Source organism: Oncorhynchus clarkii, chromosome 18, assembly GCF_045791955.1.
Source record: "Oncorhynchus clarkii lewisi isolate Uvic-CL-2024 chromosome 18, UVic_Ocla_1.0, whole genome shotgun sequence".
Lineage (NCBI taxonomy): Eukaryota > Metazoa > Chordata > Actinopteri > Salmoniformes > Salmonidae > Oncorhynchus > Oncorhynchus clarkii.
In genome coordinates, this window is record NC_092164.1 from 8738608 (window position 1) to 8755995 (window position 17388).

At 44.5% G+C, this 17388-nt stretch overlaps 1 protein-coding gene across 1 annotated transcript in view; it reads left to right on the top strand.

Annotated features, from left to right (window-relative positions):
• The window catches only part of LOC139372981 (receptor tyrosine-protein kinase erbB-4-like), a 560371-nt gene that overhangs the window by 221416 nt on the left and 321567 nt on the right, over nucleotides 1–17388 (top strand). Inside the window, exon 2 of the mRNA XM_071112889.1 lies at nucleotides 9681–9832. Coding sequence (XP_070968990.1) covers nucleotides 9681–9832 — 152 coding nt within the window. The remainder of the gene's footprint in view (nucleotides 1–9680; nucleotides 9833–17388) is intronic.

Genomic DNA, 17388 nt, shown 5'->3' on the forward strand with positions numbered 1-17388 from the left:
TGCTGAGGGAAGAATTTGCCCAGAACTCTACTGTTATATTGCTGAGAGGGAAGAATTTACCCAGAACTCTACTGTTATATTGCTGAGGGAAGAATTTGCCCAGAACTCTACTGTTGTCAAGTCTCTCTCTTTCTATCTCTTTTTTTTTCTCTCCATCTATCTTTTTTTGCCATCTCTTTCCGTCCTTCTTTCTCTCTCGCCCTCTTTCTTTGACGGTGATCTCTCTCTCTCTCTAACTCCCTTCCTCCCTGTCTCTCACTGGGTAAAATAAATTAGTTCTGCCAAGAGCTCCTGCTTGGGGAGTGACACGGCCACAGAGAGTCTGCCTATTGTTCTCGTTGGCAGCCTCTCTGGGCATCAAATGGACCTTCTCTCTCCCTCTTTCCCCTCTCCAACCCACTGTGTGAACTCTAGGATGTGACGGCTCAATTCTTACACCACCACCGCAGGGGCTGCAGATGAAAGAGGAGAGAGGGAGAGAGAGAGAGAGGGGGAGAGAGGGAGAGAGAGTGAGAGAGAGAGAGGGAGGGAGGGAGGGAGAGGGGAGAGAGAGAGAGAGAGAGAGAGAGGGAGAGAGGGGGGAGAGAGAGAAGTAGGTAGGAAGAAAGAGTATATCTAGACACCTCTACAATGGGACAGAAAGAGAGCCGTTTGCAGTGAGTCAGCATGAATACTGATATCTCCAGCAGGATACAGTTGTATTGTTGTCAGACCACTCTTCAGTTTAGTGATCCCGTATCCATGCCCACTATATCCTGTTGGGGGACTTGTGTCTTATTCTTTAAACTTAACAAACGTCACAGAGGTGGAATGTATGGAGCTCTGTGCTAGACAATTATTTCTGAACCTTTCATTATTGCACAACCTGTGCACACAAATTATTCACAGGGTTGAACCTCACCTCACCAAGCGTCATTCTCTATTGTGATTGGAGGATGGATAGATAGATCAGACCAATAGAGTGTCTGATTGGTTAGATTGGTACATGTCTGTGGCTATTCCTCTGTCCTCTCCTAGCTGTCTGTCTGTCTGTCTGTCTGTCTGTCTGTCTGTGTCTCCTCTCACTACTCTGTAATCTCTCAGCCCCTCCTCTACCCTGCTACACTACACTACACCCCTCAGGGGCTCAATAAGGACTTATTACTGACGCACCTCAGCCACCTTATGAGCTCTGAGCTGGTTGTAGAAGCCAGTTATAGGGAGTACACAGCCACACCTACGTGCATGCACACACACACACACACACCCCAGCATACCAATCAGGCCTATAGGGTCTGTCTGCAATCTCTGGCATCACACTAGTGTTATGTTTGTGTACACACACACACACACACACACACACACGCACACACACACAGGCATACACACACAGGCATACACACACACAGTTACATCGTCATAACTTACTCCCAAATGACACGCTGTTCCCTTTATAGTGCACTACTTTTGACCAAGGCCCATAGGGCTCTCTATGTTTGCCTACTGTAATGTTGGTCTCTATGTTTACCTACTGTAATGTTGGTCTCTATGTTTGCCTACTGTAATGTTGGTCTCTATGTTTGTCTACTGTAATGTTGGTCTCTATGTTTTCCTACTGTAATGTTGGTCTCTATGTTTTCCTGCTGTAATGTTGGTCTCTATGTTTGCCTACTGTAATGTTGGTCTCTATGTTTGCCTACTGTAATGTTGTTCTCTATGTTTACCTACTGTAATGTTGGTCTCTATGTTTGCCTACTGTAATGTTGGTCTCTATGTTTGCCTACTGTAATGTTGGTCTCTATGTTTACCTGCTGTAATGTTGGTTTCTATGTTTGCCTACTGTAATGTTGGTCTACTGTAATGTTTGCCTGCTGTAATGTTGGTTTCTATGTTTGCCTACTATAATGTTGGTCTACTGTAATGTTGGTCTCTATGTTTGCCTACTGTAATGTTGGTCTACTGTAATGTTGGTCTCTATGTTTACCTACTGTAATGTTGGTCTCTATGTTTGCCTACTGTAATGTTGGTCTCTATGTTTGCCTACTGTAATGTTGGTCTCTATGTTTGCCTACTGTAATATTGGTCTACTGTAATGTTGTTCTCTATGTTTACCTACTGTAATGTTGGTCTCTATGTTTGCCTACTGTAATGTTGGTCTCTATGTTTGCCTACTGTAATATTGGTCTACTGTAATGTTGGTATATATGTTTACCTGCTGTAATGTTGGTTTCTATGTTTGCCTACTGTAATATTGGTCTACTGTAATGTTGTTCTCTATGTTTACCTACTGTAATGTTGGTCTCTATGTTTGCCTACTGTAATGTTGGTCTCTATGTTTGCCTACTGTAATATTGGTCTACTGTAATGTTGGTCTACTGTAATGTTTGCCTGCTGTAATGTTGGTTTCTATGTTTGCCTACTATAATGTTGGTCTACTGTAATGTTGGTCTCTATGTTTGCCTACTGTAATGTTGGTCTACTGTAATGTTGGTCTCTATGTTTGCCTACTGTAATGTTGGTTTCTATGTTTGCCTACTGTAATGTTGGTCTACTGTAATGTTTGCCTGCTGTAATGTTGGTTTCTATGTTTGCCTACTATAATGTTGGTCTACTGTAATATTGGTCTCTATGTTTGCCTACTGTAATGTTGGTCTACTGTAATGTTGGTCTCTATGTTTGCCTACTGTAATGTTGGTTTCTATGTTTGCCTACTATAATGTTGGTCTACTGTAATGTTGGTCTCTATGTTTGCCTACTGTAATGTTGGTCTACTGTAATGTTGGTCTCTATGTTTGCCTACTGTAATGTTGTTCTCTATGTTTACCTACTGTAATGTTGGTCTCTATGTTTGCCTACTGTAATGTTGGTCTCTATGTTTGCCTACTGTAATATTGGTCTACTGTAATGTTGGTCTCTATGTTTGCCTACTGTAATGTTGGTCTACTGTAATGTTGGTCTCTATGTTTGCCTACTGTAATGTTGGTTTCTATGTTTGCCTACTGTAATGTTGGTCTACTGTAATGTTTGCCTGCTGTAATGTTGGTTTCTATGTTTGCCTACTATAATGTTGGTCTACTGTAATGTTGGTCTCTATGTTTGCCTACTGTAATGTTGGTCTACTGTAATGTTGGTCTCTATGTTTGCCTACTGTAATGTTGGTCTACTGTAATGTTTACCTGCTGTAATGTTGGTTTCTATGTTTGCCTACTGTAATGTTGGTCTACTGTAATGTTTGCCTGCTGTAATGTTGGTCTCTATGTTTTCCTGCTGTAATGTTGGTCTCTATGTTTACCTGCTGTAATGTTGGTCTCTATGTTTTCCTGCTGTAATGTTGGTCTCTATGTTTACCTGCTGTAATGTTGGTCTCTATGTTTGCCTACTGTAATGTTGGTCTCTATGTTGACCTACTGTAATGTTGGTCTCTATGTTTAGCAGTGGGGACTGAAAGATAGAACCCAGAACTTAATAAGGTGTTAATGACTCTCTCTGTGTGTGTTAATGAGTCTCTCTCTGTGCTAATGACTCTTTCTCCGTTTGAATGACTCTATCTCTCTGTGTTAATGACTCTCTCTGTGGTATTGACACTCTCTCTGTGTTAATGAGCCTCTCTCTGTTTTAATGACTCTCTCTCTTTGTTAATGACTCTCTCTCTTTGTTAATGACTCTGTCTCTGTGTTAATTACTCTCTCTGTGTTAATGAACCTCTCTCTGTTTGAATGACTCTCTCTCTGTGTTAATGAATCTCTCTCTGTGCTAATGAGTCTCTCTCTGTGTTAATGAGTCTCTCTCTGTGTTAATGAGTCTCTCTCTTTGTTAATAAACCTCTCTCTGTTTGAATGACTCTCTCTCTGTCTGTGTTAATGACCCTCTCTCTGTGTTAATTAGTCTCTCTCTCTATGTGTTAATGACTCTCTCTCTGTGTTAATGGCTCTCTCTCTGTCTGTGTTAATGACTCTCTCTCTCTCTGTGATAAGTAGTCTCTCTGTGTTAATGTCTCTGTCTCTGTTTGAATGACTCTCTCTCTCTGTGTTATTGACTCTCTCTCTCTCTGTGTTCGGGCCCCCGAGTGGTCCAGAGGTCTAAGGCACTGGATTTCAGTGCTACAGGAATCAGTACAGACCATGGTTCGATTGCAGGCTGTATCACAACCGTCCGTGATTGGGAGTCCCAAAGGGTGGCAAACAATTGGCCCAGAGTCGTCCGGGTTAGGATTTAGCCGGTGTAGGCCGTCTTTGTTTATAAGAATTTATTGTTAACTGACATGCCTAGTTAAATAAAGGTTAAATCAAATTAAAAAATGAATAAACACTTTCTCTCTGTGTTAATGACTCTCTCTGGTACAAACGTACACACACATCCTCCTGTAGTGCCTTTGGCCGTAGTGGCAGCTGCCAGTTCATCAGAGAAGGTGTTTGATGGGTGGAAATAGGTGCTTGTAATGAGGTGTCATGTCCAGTGGAGAGGCTAGAGGGATAAAGTGGATGTGTCAGAACCTGTTAACCCCTGGAGCACCATGATAGTCACCCTCCTCCTCTACCCAAGAATAGCAGCTGGGAATCGGAGTCAGCGGGGGGGTGAGGGGATAGGGGGCTATGGGTGCTGGTTGGGGTGAGGGGGTAGGGGGCTATGGGTGCTGGTTGGGGTGAGGGGGTAGGGGACTAGGAGTGGTGGTTGGGGTGAGGGAGTAGGGGACTAGGGGTGGTGTTTGGGGTGAGGGAGTAGGGGACTAGGGGTGGTGGTTGGGGTGAGGGAGTAGTGGTTGGGGTGAGAGGGTAGGGGGCTAGGAGTGATGGTTGGGGTGAGGGAGTAGGGGGCTAGGAGTGGTAGTTGGGGTGAGGGAGTAGGGGGCTAGGATTGGTAGTTGGGGTGAGGGAGTAGTGGTTGGGGTGAGGGAGTAGGGGGCTAGGAGTGTTGGTTGGGGTGAGGGAGTAGTGGTTGGGGTGAGAGGGTAGGGGGCTACTCCATTCCACCCTCACACACTCATTGTTATTGCTCGTTTTCATTATTACCAGTGATGTCATCCACCACATGGGCATGGCCACCACTAATACTACCAAAGACCTGTAATATCAGAGGTAATGAGAAGACAGCAGTCAAACCTTCTGTAAAGGTCAATGAACTTCATTATCATTTATTTCATTAAATGGCTGTGTGATTGTGGAGTGCCGGTATTGTAGGTCAATGCCTTTGAGGAATCAAGTGTTTTCCACCTCTCCAAGCTCTGTCATTGTCAAGGGTCAGGTCTGGAGCTCTCCACGGTGACATTAACATCTCTGCTCTCTCCCCCTGCCCCTTTCTCTCTACTTCACTTTCTCCTAATCCCTCTCTTTCCTTCTGTATCCCCTTTCTCTCCCTCTCTCTCTCTCTCTCTCTCTCTCTCTCTCTCTCTCTCCCTCTCTCTCTCTCTCTCTCTGTCTCTCTCTCTCTCTCTCTCTCTCTCTCTCAGTGAATAATTTGTGTGCACAGGTTGCGCAATGATGAAAGGTTCAGAAATAATTGTCTAGCACAGAGCTCCATACATTCCACCTCTGTGACGTTTGTTAAGTTTAAAGAATAAGACACAAGTCCCCCAACAGGATATAGTGGGCATGGATACGGGTTGCCTAAACTGAAGAGTGGTCTGACAACAATACAACTGTATCCTGCTGGAGATATCAGTATTCATGCTGACTCACTGCAAACGGCTCTCTTTCTGTCCCATTGTAGAGGTGTCTAGATATACCCTTTCTTCCTACCTACTTCTCTCTCTCCCCCCTCTCTCCCTCTCTCTCTCTCTCCCCTCTCCCTCCCTCCCTCTCTCTCTCTCTCTCTCTCTCCCCCTCCCTCTCTCTCTCTCTCTCTCTCTCTCTCTCTCTCTCTCGCTCTCTCTCTCTCTCTCTCTCTCGCTCTCGCTCTCGCTCTCGCTCTCTCTCTCTCTCTCTCTCTCTCTCTCTCTCTCTCTCTCTCTCTCTCTCTCTCTCTCTCTCTCTCTCCCTCTCTCTTTCTCTCTCTCTCTCTCTCTCTCTCTCTCTCCCCCCCCTCTCTCTCTCTCTCTCCCTTCCCTCTCTCTCTCTCTCTCCCTCCCTCTCTCTCTCTCTCTCTCTCTCTCTCTCTCTCTCTCTCTCTCTCTCTCTCTCTCTCTCTCTCCAATTCAATTCAATTCAAGGGGCTTTATTGGCATGGGAAACATGTTAACATTGCCAAAGCAAGTGAGGTAGATATTATACAAAGTGAAATAAACAATCAAAATTAACAGTAGACATTACACTCACAGAAGTTCCAAAACAATAAAGACATTACAAATGTCATATTATGTATATATACAGTGTTGTAACGATGTGTTGTAAGGATGTACAAATGGCTAAAGTATAAAAGGGAAAATAAATAAGCATAAATATGGGTTGTATTTACAATGGTGTTTGTTCTTCATTGGTTGCCCTTTTCTTGTGGCAACAGGTCACAAATCTTACTGCTGTGATGGCACACTGTGGAATTTTTGTTAATTCTTTCCAATGTGTCAAGTAATTATCTTTTCTCATGATTTGGTTGGGTCTAATTGTGCTGCTGTCCGGGCTCTGTGGAGTGTGTTTGTGTTTGTGAACAGAGCCCCAGAGGATTCTCTCTCTCTCTCTCTCTCTCTCTCTCTCTCTCTCTCTCTCTCTCTCTCTCTCTCTCTCTCTCTCTCTCTCTCTCTCTCTCTCTCTCTCTCTCTCTCTCTCTCTCTCTCTCTCTCTCTCTCTCTCTCTCTTGAATTTTAAATTGTAACCTTTTTTAACTAGGCAAGTTAGTTAAGAACAAAATCTTATTTACAGTGACTCCCTACTTTACAGAAGAGACCTCTCTAATGCTCTGCAGTGACTCCCTACTTTACAGAAGAGACCTCTCTAATGCTCTGCAGTGACTCCCTACTTTACAGAAGAGACCTCTCTAATGCTCTGCAGTGACTCCCTACTTTACAGAAGAGACCTCTCTAATGCTCTGCAGTGACTCCCTACTTTACAGAAGAGACCTCTCTAATGCTCTGCAGTGACTCCCTACTTTACAGAAGAGACCTCTCTAATGCTCTGCAGTGACTCCCTACTTTACAGAAGAGACCTCTCTAATGCTCTGCAGTGACTCCCTACTTTACAGAAGAGACCTCTCTAATGCTCTGCAGTGACTCCCTACTTTACAGAAGAGACCTCTCTAATGCTCTGCAGTGACTCCCTACTTTACAGAAGAGACCTCTCTAATGCTCTGCAGTGACTCCCTACTTTACAGAAGAGACCTCTCTAATGCTCTGCAGTGACTCCCTACTTTACAGAAGAGACCTCTCTAATGCTCTGCAGTGACTCCCTACTTTACAGAAGAGACCTCTCTAATGCTCTGCAGTGACTCCCTACTTTACAGAAGAGACCTCTCTAATGCTCTGCAGTGACTCCCTACTTTACAGAAGAGACCTCTCTAATGCTCTGCAGTGACTCCCTACTTTACAGAAGAGACCTCTCTAATGCTCTGCAGTGACTCCCTACTTTACAGAAGAGACCTCTCTAATGCTCTGCAGTGACTCCCTACTTTACAGAAGAGACCTCTCTAATGCTCTGCAGTGACTCCCTACTTTACAGAAGAGACCTCTCTAATGCTCTGCAGTGACTCCCTACTTTACAGAAGAGACCTCTCTAATGCTCTGCAGTGACTCCCTACTTTACAGAAGAGACCTCTCTAATGCTCTGCAGTGACTCCCTACTTTACAGAAGAGACCTCTCTAATGCTCTGCAGTGACTCCCTACTTTACAGAAGAGACCTCTCTAATGCTCTGCAGTGACTCCCTACTTTACAGAAGAGACCTCTCTAATGCTCTGCAGTGACTCCCTACTTTACAGAAGAGACCTCTCTAATGCTCTGCAGTGACTCCCTACTTTACAGAAGAGACCTCTCTAATGCTCTGCAGTGACTCCCTACTTTACAGAAGAGACCTCTCTAATGCTCTGCAGTGACTCCCTACTTTACAGAAGAGACCTCTCTAATGCTCTGCAGTGACTCCCTACTTTACAGAAGAGACCTCTCTAATGCTCTGCAGTGACTCCCTACTTTACAGAAGAGACCTCTCTAATGCTCTGCAGTGACTCCCTACTTTACAGAAGAGACCTCTCTAATGCTCTGCAGTGACTCCCTACTTTACAGAAGAGACCTCTCTAATGCTCTGCAGTGACTCCCTACTTTACAGAAGAGACCTCTCTAATGCTCTGCAGTGACTCCCTACTTTACAGAAGAGACCTCTCTAATGCTCTGCAGTGACTCCCTACTTTACAGAAGAGACCTCTCTAATGCTCTGCAGTGACTCCCTACTTTACAGAAGAGACCTCTCTAATGCTCTGCAGTGACTCCCTACTTTACAGAAGAGACCTCTCTAATGCTCTGCAGTGACTCCCTACTTTACAGAAGAGACCTCTCTAATGCTCTGCAGTGACTCCCTACTTTACAGAAGAGACCTCTCTAATGCTCTGCAGTGACTCCCTACTTTACAGAAGAGACCTCTCTAATGCTCTGCAGTGACTCCCTACTTTACAGAAGAGACCTCTCTAATGCTCTGCAGTGACTCCCTACTTTACAGAAGAGACCTCTCTAATGCTCTGCAGTGACTCCCTACTTTACAGAAGAGACCTCTCTAATGCTCTGCAGTGACTCCCTACTTTACAGAAGAGACCTCTCTAATGCTCTGCAGTGACTCCCTACTTTACAGAAGAGACCTCTCTAATGCTCTGCAGTGACTCCCTACTTTACAGAAGAGACCTCTCTAATGCTCTGCAGTGACTCCCTACTTTACAGAAGAGACCTCTCTAATGCTCTGCAGTGACTCCCTACTTTACAGAAGAGACCTCTCTAATGCTCTGCAGTGACTCCCTACTTTACAGAAGAGACCTCTCTAATGCTCTGCAGTGACTCCCTACTTTACAGAAGAGACCTCTCTAATGCTCTGCAGTGACTCCCTACTTTACAGAAGAGACCTCTCTAATGCTCTGCAGTGACTCCCTACTTTACAGAAGAGACCTCTCTAATGCTCTGCAGTGACTCCCTACTTTACAGAAGAGACCTCTCTAATGCTCTGCAGTGACTCCCTACTTTACAGAAGAGACCTCTCTAATGCTCTGCAGTGACTCCCTACTTTACAGAAGAGACCTCTCTAATGCTCTGCAGTGACTCCCTACTTTACAGAAGAGACCTCTCTAATGCTCTGCAGTGACTCCCTACTTTACAGAAGAGACCTCTCTAATGCTCTGCAGTGACTCCCTACTTTACAGAAGAGACCTCTCTAATGCTCTGCAGTGACTCCCTACTTTACAGAAGAGACCTCTCTAATGCTCTGCAGTGACTCCCTACTTTACAGAAGAGACCTCTCTAATGCTCTGCAGTGACTCCCTACTTTACAGAAGAGACCTCTCTAATGCTCTGCAGTGACTCCCTACTTTACAGAAGAGACCTCTCTAATGCTCTGCAGTGACTCCCTACTTTACAGAAGAGACCTCTCTAATGCTCTGCAGTGACTCCCTACTTTACAGAAGAGACCTCTCTAATGCTCTGCAGTGACTCCCTACTTTACAGAAGAGACCTCTCTAATGCTCTGCAGTGACTCCCTACTTTACAGAAGAGACCTCTCTAATGCTCTGCAGTGTGTATTTGTAGTTAAGTTGAATGGTGAGATTTATTTGTATCCATCTGTGTCTCTCTCTCTCTCCCTGCAGTTTGCCCTGGAACGGAGAACAAGTTGAGCACGTTGTCAGACCTGGAGCAGCAGTACCGCACCCTGAAGAAGCATTATGAGAACTGTGAGGTGGTCATGGGAAACCTGGAGATCACCAGTATCGACCGGAACCGCAACCTCTCCTTCCTCAAGGTGAGTCCAGCTCGCTGCTGATAGACCATGGATTGTTGTTGGTCAAAAATGAATGGTAGACGTGAAAAAGTCATGCATAATGTGTTTATTTCTATTGGCAGTTTATGAATCAAATGTTGTTCATTTCAGCACTGTGGATATTTTAGCACATATTTGTATTATTGGTCAACTGGTGCTGCATAAAATGATCTACGGGCTGCACATGGGGAGAGAGGAGAGGACCCGGTGTGAGGATCGAGGAGGCCTGGAATAACATAATCTTAAAAAACATTTTTTTATTTCTTTATTTTTATGAACATAAAGCTCCCTTACTAGGCCTATCTCGGCACAGCATGGGTCCTCTCCTCTCTCCCCGGTGTGCCCACCTCCCCTCTCCCCCACCTCCCACCCTCCCGGGCCCCCCATGCTGTTTAATGATCTGAGGTGTGCCACTAATTACCGCGCTCCGACGTCGGGGAAAATGAAAACCATAAACAGTTCCATCAGGCATTGCATCATTAGCGCAACAATTAGGCATCTGGGGGATTGATAAGGGATATCTGGAGGTACGCTGTTGCCGTGGAGACACCCGCTTTTATGGCTGCGCCGGTCCACAGGGTGACGGGGTTGATGGCGGTGTGACACGGCAAAGGTGGTAGCGGGGTTAATGATATCACGCTGTGCCGCTAAGTACCACCTGACCCGTAAGGACCCCCAACAGTACACTGACGCCTCACGTTTCCGGGGAAACTGGCAGAGGATGACGGAGGAGAAACGTTTTCACATCCTATCGGAGCTAACCACTTGAGATTATAAAAAATGTCAAATATCATAGATTGTTTTCTGTTGTCCAAACAGATGTAATTGAGGGGGTTGATTAAACACATTCAGAAAAAGAGAGAGAAACACGGTCAAAACTTTAGGAACAGTAACTGGGGCAACGCCGGAGGAAAAGTTCCTCTCGGCTAACTTGACAGGGAATATTCCCTTTGAGACAGTTGTCATGCATGTTGATATCCTGGTTGAACCTGCCCTCCTCTCTCTCCTGGGCTGATGATTACTGATGAAGTGTCTCAGAGCCCTCTGCGTACAGCCAGACCAGATAGGACAGGAAGTGGTGATGGTTATGACTATGATAATGATTCAATTGAACTTCTGACATTCACACCCATCCCGCCATCCCTTCCTTCTTTCACTAAATCAAGAACAACAAACTAAGTCAAGAACAACGCACTAAATCAAGAACAACGCACTAAATCAAGAACAACGAACTAAGTCAAGAACAACACACTAAATCAAGAACAACAAACTAAATCAAGAACAACGCACTAAATCAAGAACAACGCACTAAGTCAAGAACAACACACTAAATCAAGAACAACAAACTAAATCAAGAACAATGAACTAAATCAAGAACAACACACTAAGTCAAGAACAACGCACTAAATCAAGAACAACGAACTAAATCAAGAACAACGCACTAAATCAAGAACAACGCACTAAATCCAGAACAACGCACTAAATCCTCAGACTGTCTAGTAATTGTGGGAAGATGCCTACAGGGAACTGAGTGATTGGAAGGGTTATTAGTGCTGTCAGTCAGACTGTAGGTTACACAGTGGTACCATGCTGTACTATAACTCTTATCTACTATTATATAGCCTTTTATAAGGTTACACCTGCCAGTCACCGAGGGCAAAGAAGCCCTGCTCGTTTGGGAGTTCAGAAGCTTTCTTTACCCCCAGATTTGCTCCAGAGTTGCTTTCAGTCCTGTTCCTCTGCAGTGAAAGCGACTGAAACAACAGTTTCGGCCCCACAGTCTTTATTAGACTTGTCATACATTTGGTCACACTGAAGTTGGGCTCTAATATCAGCACCCTTCAGTCAGTTGTTGCAGTAACTTTAAAAGGATTAGCCCATTTTTTTTCTCCAATGTTTGCCTAAAATGACATACCCACATCTAACTGCCTGTAGCTCAGGACCTGAAGAAAGGATATGCATATTCTTGGTACCATTTGAAATGAAACACTTTGAAGTTTGTGGAAATGTGAAACGAATGTCATAATATATATCACAATAGATCTGGTAAAAGATAATACAAAGAAAAAACCAACTGTTCTTTTGTAAAAAATGTTGTACCATCATCTTTGAAATGCAAGAGAAAGGCCATAAAGTATTATTCCAGCCCAGGTGCAATTTAGATTTTAGCCACTAGATGGCATCAGTGTATGTGCAAAGTTTGACTGATCCAATGAAATATTGTATTTTTATTATTATTATTTTATTTTTTGGTTTGTTTGTTTATCTGTCGGCCCCAGCCGCGAACTCAGGCTCCTCTCTGCCCCTTCATCGCCATTTTACCTGTTGTTGTTTTAGCTGATTAGCTGTTGTTGTCTCACCCGTTGTCTTAGTTAGCTCTCCAAATCAACACCTGTGATTACTTTATGCCTCGCTGTATGTCTCTCTCATATGTCAATATGCCTTGTATACTGTTGTTTAGGTTAGTTATCATTGTTTTAGTTTACAATGGAGCCCCTAGTTCCACTCCTTATACCTTTGATACCTCCTTTGTCCCACCTCCCACACATGCGGTGACCTCACCCATTATAACCAGCTTATCCAGAGATACAACCTCTCTTATCATCACTCAGTGCCTGGGCTTACATCCTCTGTACCCGCACCTCACCATACCCCTGTCTGCACATTATGCCCTAAATCTATTCTACCACGCCCAGACATCTGCTCCTTTTATTCTTTGTCCCCAATGCGACCAGTTTTGATAGCCTTTAGCCGTGCCATCATCCTACTCCTCCTCTGTTAATCGGGTGATGTGGAGGTAAACCAAAACCCTGCGTGTCCCCAGGCACCCTCATTTGTTGACTTCTGTGATCGAAAAAACCTTGGTTTCATGAGAAGCCTCCTCCCTAAGTTGGTTTTACTCACTGCCCTAGCACACTCTGCCAACCCTGATGTCCTTGCCGTGTCTGAATCCTGGCTTAGGAAGACCACCAACAATTCTGAGATTTCCATATCCAGCTACAACATTTTCCGTCAAGATATATCTGCCAAAGGGGGAGGAGTTGCAATCTACTGCAGAGATAGCCTGCAAAGTTCTGTCATACTTTCCAGGTCTATACCCAAACAGTTTGAACTTATAATCTTTAAAATAAACCTCTCCAGAAATAAGTCTCTCACTGTTGCCGCCTGCTATCGACCCCCCTCTGCTCCCAGCTGTGCCCTGGACACCATTTGTGAATTGATCACCCCCCATCTAGCTTCAGAGTTCGTTCTGTTAGGTGACCTAAACTGGGATATTCTTAACACCCCGGCAGTCCTACAATCTAAGCTAGATGCCCTCAATCTCACACAAATCATCAAGGAACCCACCAGGTACAACCCTAAATCCGTAAACATGGGCACCCTCATAGACATTATCCTGACCAACTTGCCCTCCAAATGCTGTTTTCAATCAGGATCTCAGCGATCACTGCCTCATTGCCTGTATCTGCTATGGGTCCGCGGTCAAACGACCACCCCTCATCACTGTCAAAAGCTCCCTAAAACACTTCTGCGAGCAGGCCTTTCTTATCGACCTGGCCCGGATATCCTGGAAGGATATTGACCTCATCCCGTCAGTCGAGGATGCCTGGTCTTTCTTTAAAAGTAATTTCCTCGCCATCTTAGATAAGCATGCCCCGTTCAAAAAATGCTGAACTAAGAACAGATATAGCCCTTGGTTCACTCCAGACCTGACTGCCCTTGATCAGTACAAAAATAGTCCCCATGATATGCAACTGTTCAGGAAAGTCAGGAACCAATACACACAGTCAGTCAGGAAAGCAAAGGCTAGCTTTTTCAAGCAGAAATTTGCATCCTGTAGCTCTAACTCCAACAAGTTCTGGGACACTGTAAAGTCCATGGAGAACAAGAGCACCTTCTCCCAGCTGCCCACTGCACTGAGGCTAAGTCACCACTGATAAATCCATGATAATCAAACATTTCAATAAGCATTTCTCAACGGCTGGCCATGCCTTCCTCCTGGATACTCCAACCCCGGCCAACAGCTTCGCCTCCCCCGCAGCTACTCGCCAAAGCCTCCCCAGCCTCTCCTTCACCCAAATCCGGACAGCAGATGTTCTGAAAGAGCTGCAAAACCTGGACCCGTACAAATCAGCTGGGCTAGACAATCTGGACCCTCTCTTTCTAAAACTATCCGCCGCCATTGTTGCAACCCCTATTACCAGCCTGTTCAACCTCTCTTTCGTATTGTATGAGATCCCTAAAGATTGGAAAGCTGCCGCGGTCATCCCCTTCTTCAAAGGGGGTGACACCCTAGACCCAAACTGTTACAGACCTATATCCATCCTGCCCTGCATATCTAAAGTCTTCGAAAGCCAAGTTAATGAACAGATCACTGACCATTTCGAATCCGCTGTGCAATCTGGCTTCCGAGCCATTCACGGGTGCACCTCAGCCACGCTCAAGGTACTAAACGATATCATAACCGCCATCGATAAAAGACAGTATTGTGCAGCCGTCTTCATCAACCTGGCCAAGGCTTTCGACTCAATCACCGTATTCTTATCGGCAGACTCAATAGCCTTGGTTTTTCTAATGACTGCCTCGCCTGGTTCACCAACTACTTCAGTATGTCAAATCGGAGAGCATGTTGTCCGGACCTCTGGCAGTCTCTATGGGGGTACCACAGGGTTCAATTCTCAGGCCGACTCTTTTCTCTGTATATATCAATGATGTCGCTCTTGCTGCGGGCGATTCCCTGATCCACCTCTACGCAGACGACACCATTCTGTATACTTCTGGCCCTTCCTTGGACACTGTGCTAACTAACCTCCAAACGAGCTTCAATGCCATACAACACTCCGTCCGTGGCCTCCAACTGCTCTTAAACGCTAGTAAAACCAAATGCATGTTTTTCAACCGTTCGCTGCCTGCACCCGCCCGCCCGACTAGCATCACTACCCTGGACGGTTCCGACCTAGAATATGTGGACAACTTTAAATACCTAGGTGTCTGGCTAGACTGTAAACTCTCCTTCCAGACTCATATTAAACATCTCCAATCCAAAATAAAATCTAGAATCGGCTTTCTATTTCGCAACAAAGCCTCCTTCACTCACTCACGCCGCCAAACCTACCCTAGTAAAACTGACTATCCTACCGATCCTCGACTTCAGCATTGTCATCTACAAAAAAGCTTCCAACACTCTACTCAGCAAGCTGGATACAGTGTATCACAGTGCCATCTGTTTTGTTACCAAATCACCTTATACCACCCACCACTGCGACCTGTATGCTCTAGTCGGCTGGCCCTCACGACATATTCATCACCAGACCCACTGGCTCCAAGTCATCTACAAGTCTATGCTAGGTAAAGCTCCGCCTTATCTCAGTTCACTGGTCACGATAACAACACCCACCCGTAGCACACGTTCCAGCAGGTATATCTCACTGATCATCCCCAAAGCCAACACCTCATTTGGCCGCCTTTCCTTCCAGTTCTCTGCTGACAGTGACTGGAATGAATTGCAAAAATCGCTGAAGTTGGAGACTTTTATTTCCCTCACCAACTTTAAACATCAACTCTGAGCAGCTAACCGATCGCTGCAGCTGTACATAGTCCATCTGTAAATAGCCCACCAAATCTACCTACCTCATTCCCATACTGTTTTTATTTTATCTACATTTCTGCTCTTTTGCACACCAGTATCACTACTTGCACATCATCATCTGCTCATTTATCACTCCAGTGTTAATCTGCTAAATTGTAACTATTTGCTCCTATGACCTATTTATTGCCTACCTCTTCATGCCTTTTGCACACACTGTATATAAACTTTCTTTTTTCTACTCTGTGTTATTGGCTTGTTTATTGTTTACTCCATGTGTAACTCTGTGTTGTTGTCTGTGTCACACTGCTTTGCTTTATCTTGGCCAGGTCGCAGTTGTAAATGAGAACTTGTTCTCAACTAGCCTACCTGGTTAAATAAAACATTTTTTTAAAATCTGTTCAATTTTATGTAATCAGGACTACCCAAATGTGCCTAATCTGTTTGTTAATAACTTTTCATGTTCAAAATGATGCACTCTCCTCAAACAATAGAATGGTATTCTTTCACTGTAATAGCTACTGTACATTGAACAGTGCAGTTAGATTAACAAGAATTGAAGCTTTCCACTCTCCAAAGTCAGATATGTCCATGTCCTGGGAAATGTTCTGGTTACCTACAACCTCGTGCTAACGGCATTAGCCTACGTTAGCTCCACCGTCCTGTAGAAGGGACACCGAAGTTAACTTGCACTTTGATGCAGCTGTTTTACAGATGAACTGAAAACTGTTGATGTTCATGCATGCTGCCGAATTTCTCCCACTGCTTTTTTCTTAACTGATTTGCCATGCTTTCTTTATCTGATCAAGGATTTGGTTTGGTGAAGCCCTCTGGAACCTCTGTAAATGTTGAAAAGGGATATTAGAATGTAGAGCTGTGCTGGAAAAATATGCCGAATGGTTGGGTTTAGTGGAAGTGTTTTAATGTGGATTTCAACAGAGATGCCAAGCCTGGCAGGAGTCTGTGTAGTGAAAGAAGGATAGAAGGTGATACTGGTGACTGGCAGGCGCTGAGGCCCGGCGTCATCACTCAATCACCATTTATGACATTATTTGGTTGGCTGACCATCTATCACACTTCATCTGTGGCTTTCTCCCGGGGAGGGACATTCCCAAAGGACCCTGGGAGCACGGACGGACACTGTTGGGGGAGTGAAGACTGATGAAAACGTTTATCGACCAAATGAATGTTACTATGTGAATTATATTTAAATTGTCATGTTCCGGATTCTTTCAAGAGTTCATAAAGAGCTTTGAATGTTGATATTTTATATTGTACTGTAAGTGATATGGATTTTTTGTTACAGAGAAACTGTGTTATTCTGTTGGTCGGACGGCAGATACTTCAAAGAGGAGCAACACGGGTGCACTGTTACCATACAGTGTGGAGGTGGGGTGGTTAGATTAGAGGATGCATGGGAAGTTTTATGCCTTTTGGTTGAATGTTTTGGGCCATACAAAGTGAGGTTAACTAGACGATGGGAGATACTGGGGTTTGGCGCTCTTGGAAGAATTAAAGCTGGATTTGGTGCTCTTGGAAGAATTAAAGCTGGATTTGGCGCTCTTGGAAGAATTAAAGCTGGATTTGGCGCTCTTGGAAGAATTAAAGATGGATTTGGTGCTCTTGGAAGAATTAAAGATGGATTTGGTGCTCTTGGAAGAATTAAAGCTGAATTTGGTGCTCTTGGAAGAATTAAAGCTGGATTTGGTGCTCTTGGAAGAATTAAAGCTGGATTTGGTGCTCTTGGAAGAATAAAAGCTGGATTTGGTGCTCTTGGAAGAATAAAAGCTGGATTTGGTGCTCTTAGAAGAATAAAAGCTGGATGTGGTGCTCTTGGAAGAATAAAATATGGATTTGGTGCTCTTGGAAGAATAAAAGATGGATTTGGTGCTCTTGGAAGAATTAAAGATGGATTTGGTGCTCTTGGAAGAATTAAAGATGGATTTGGTGC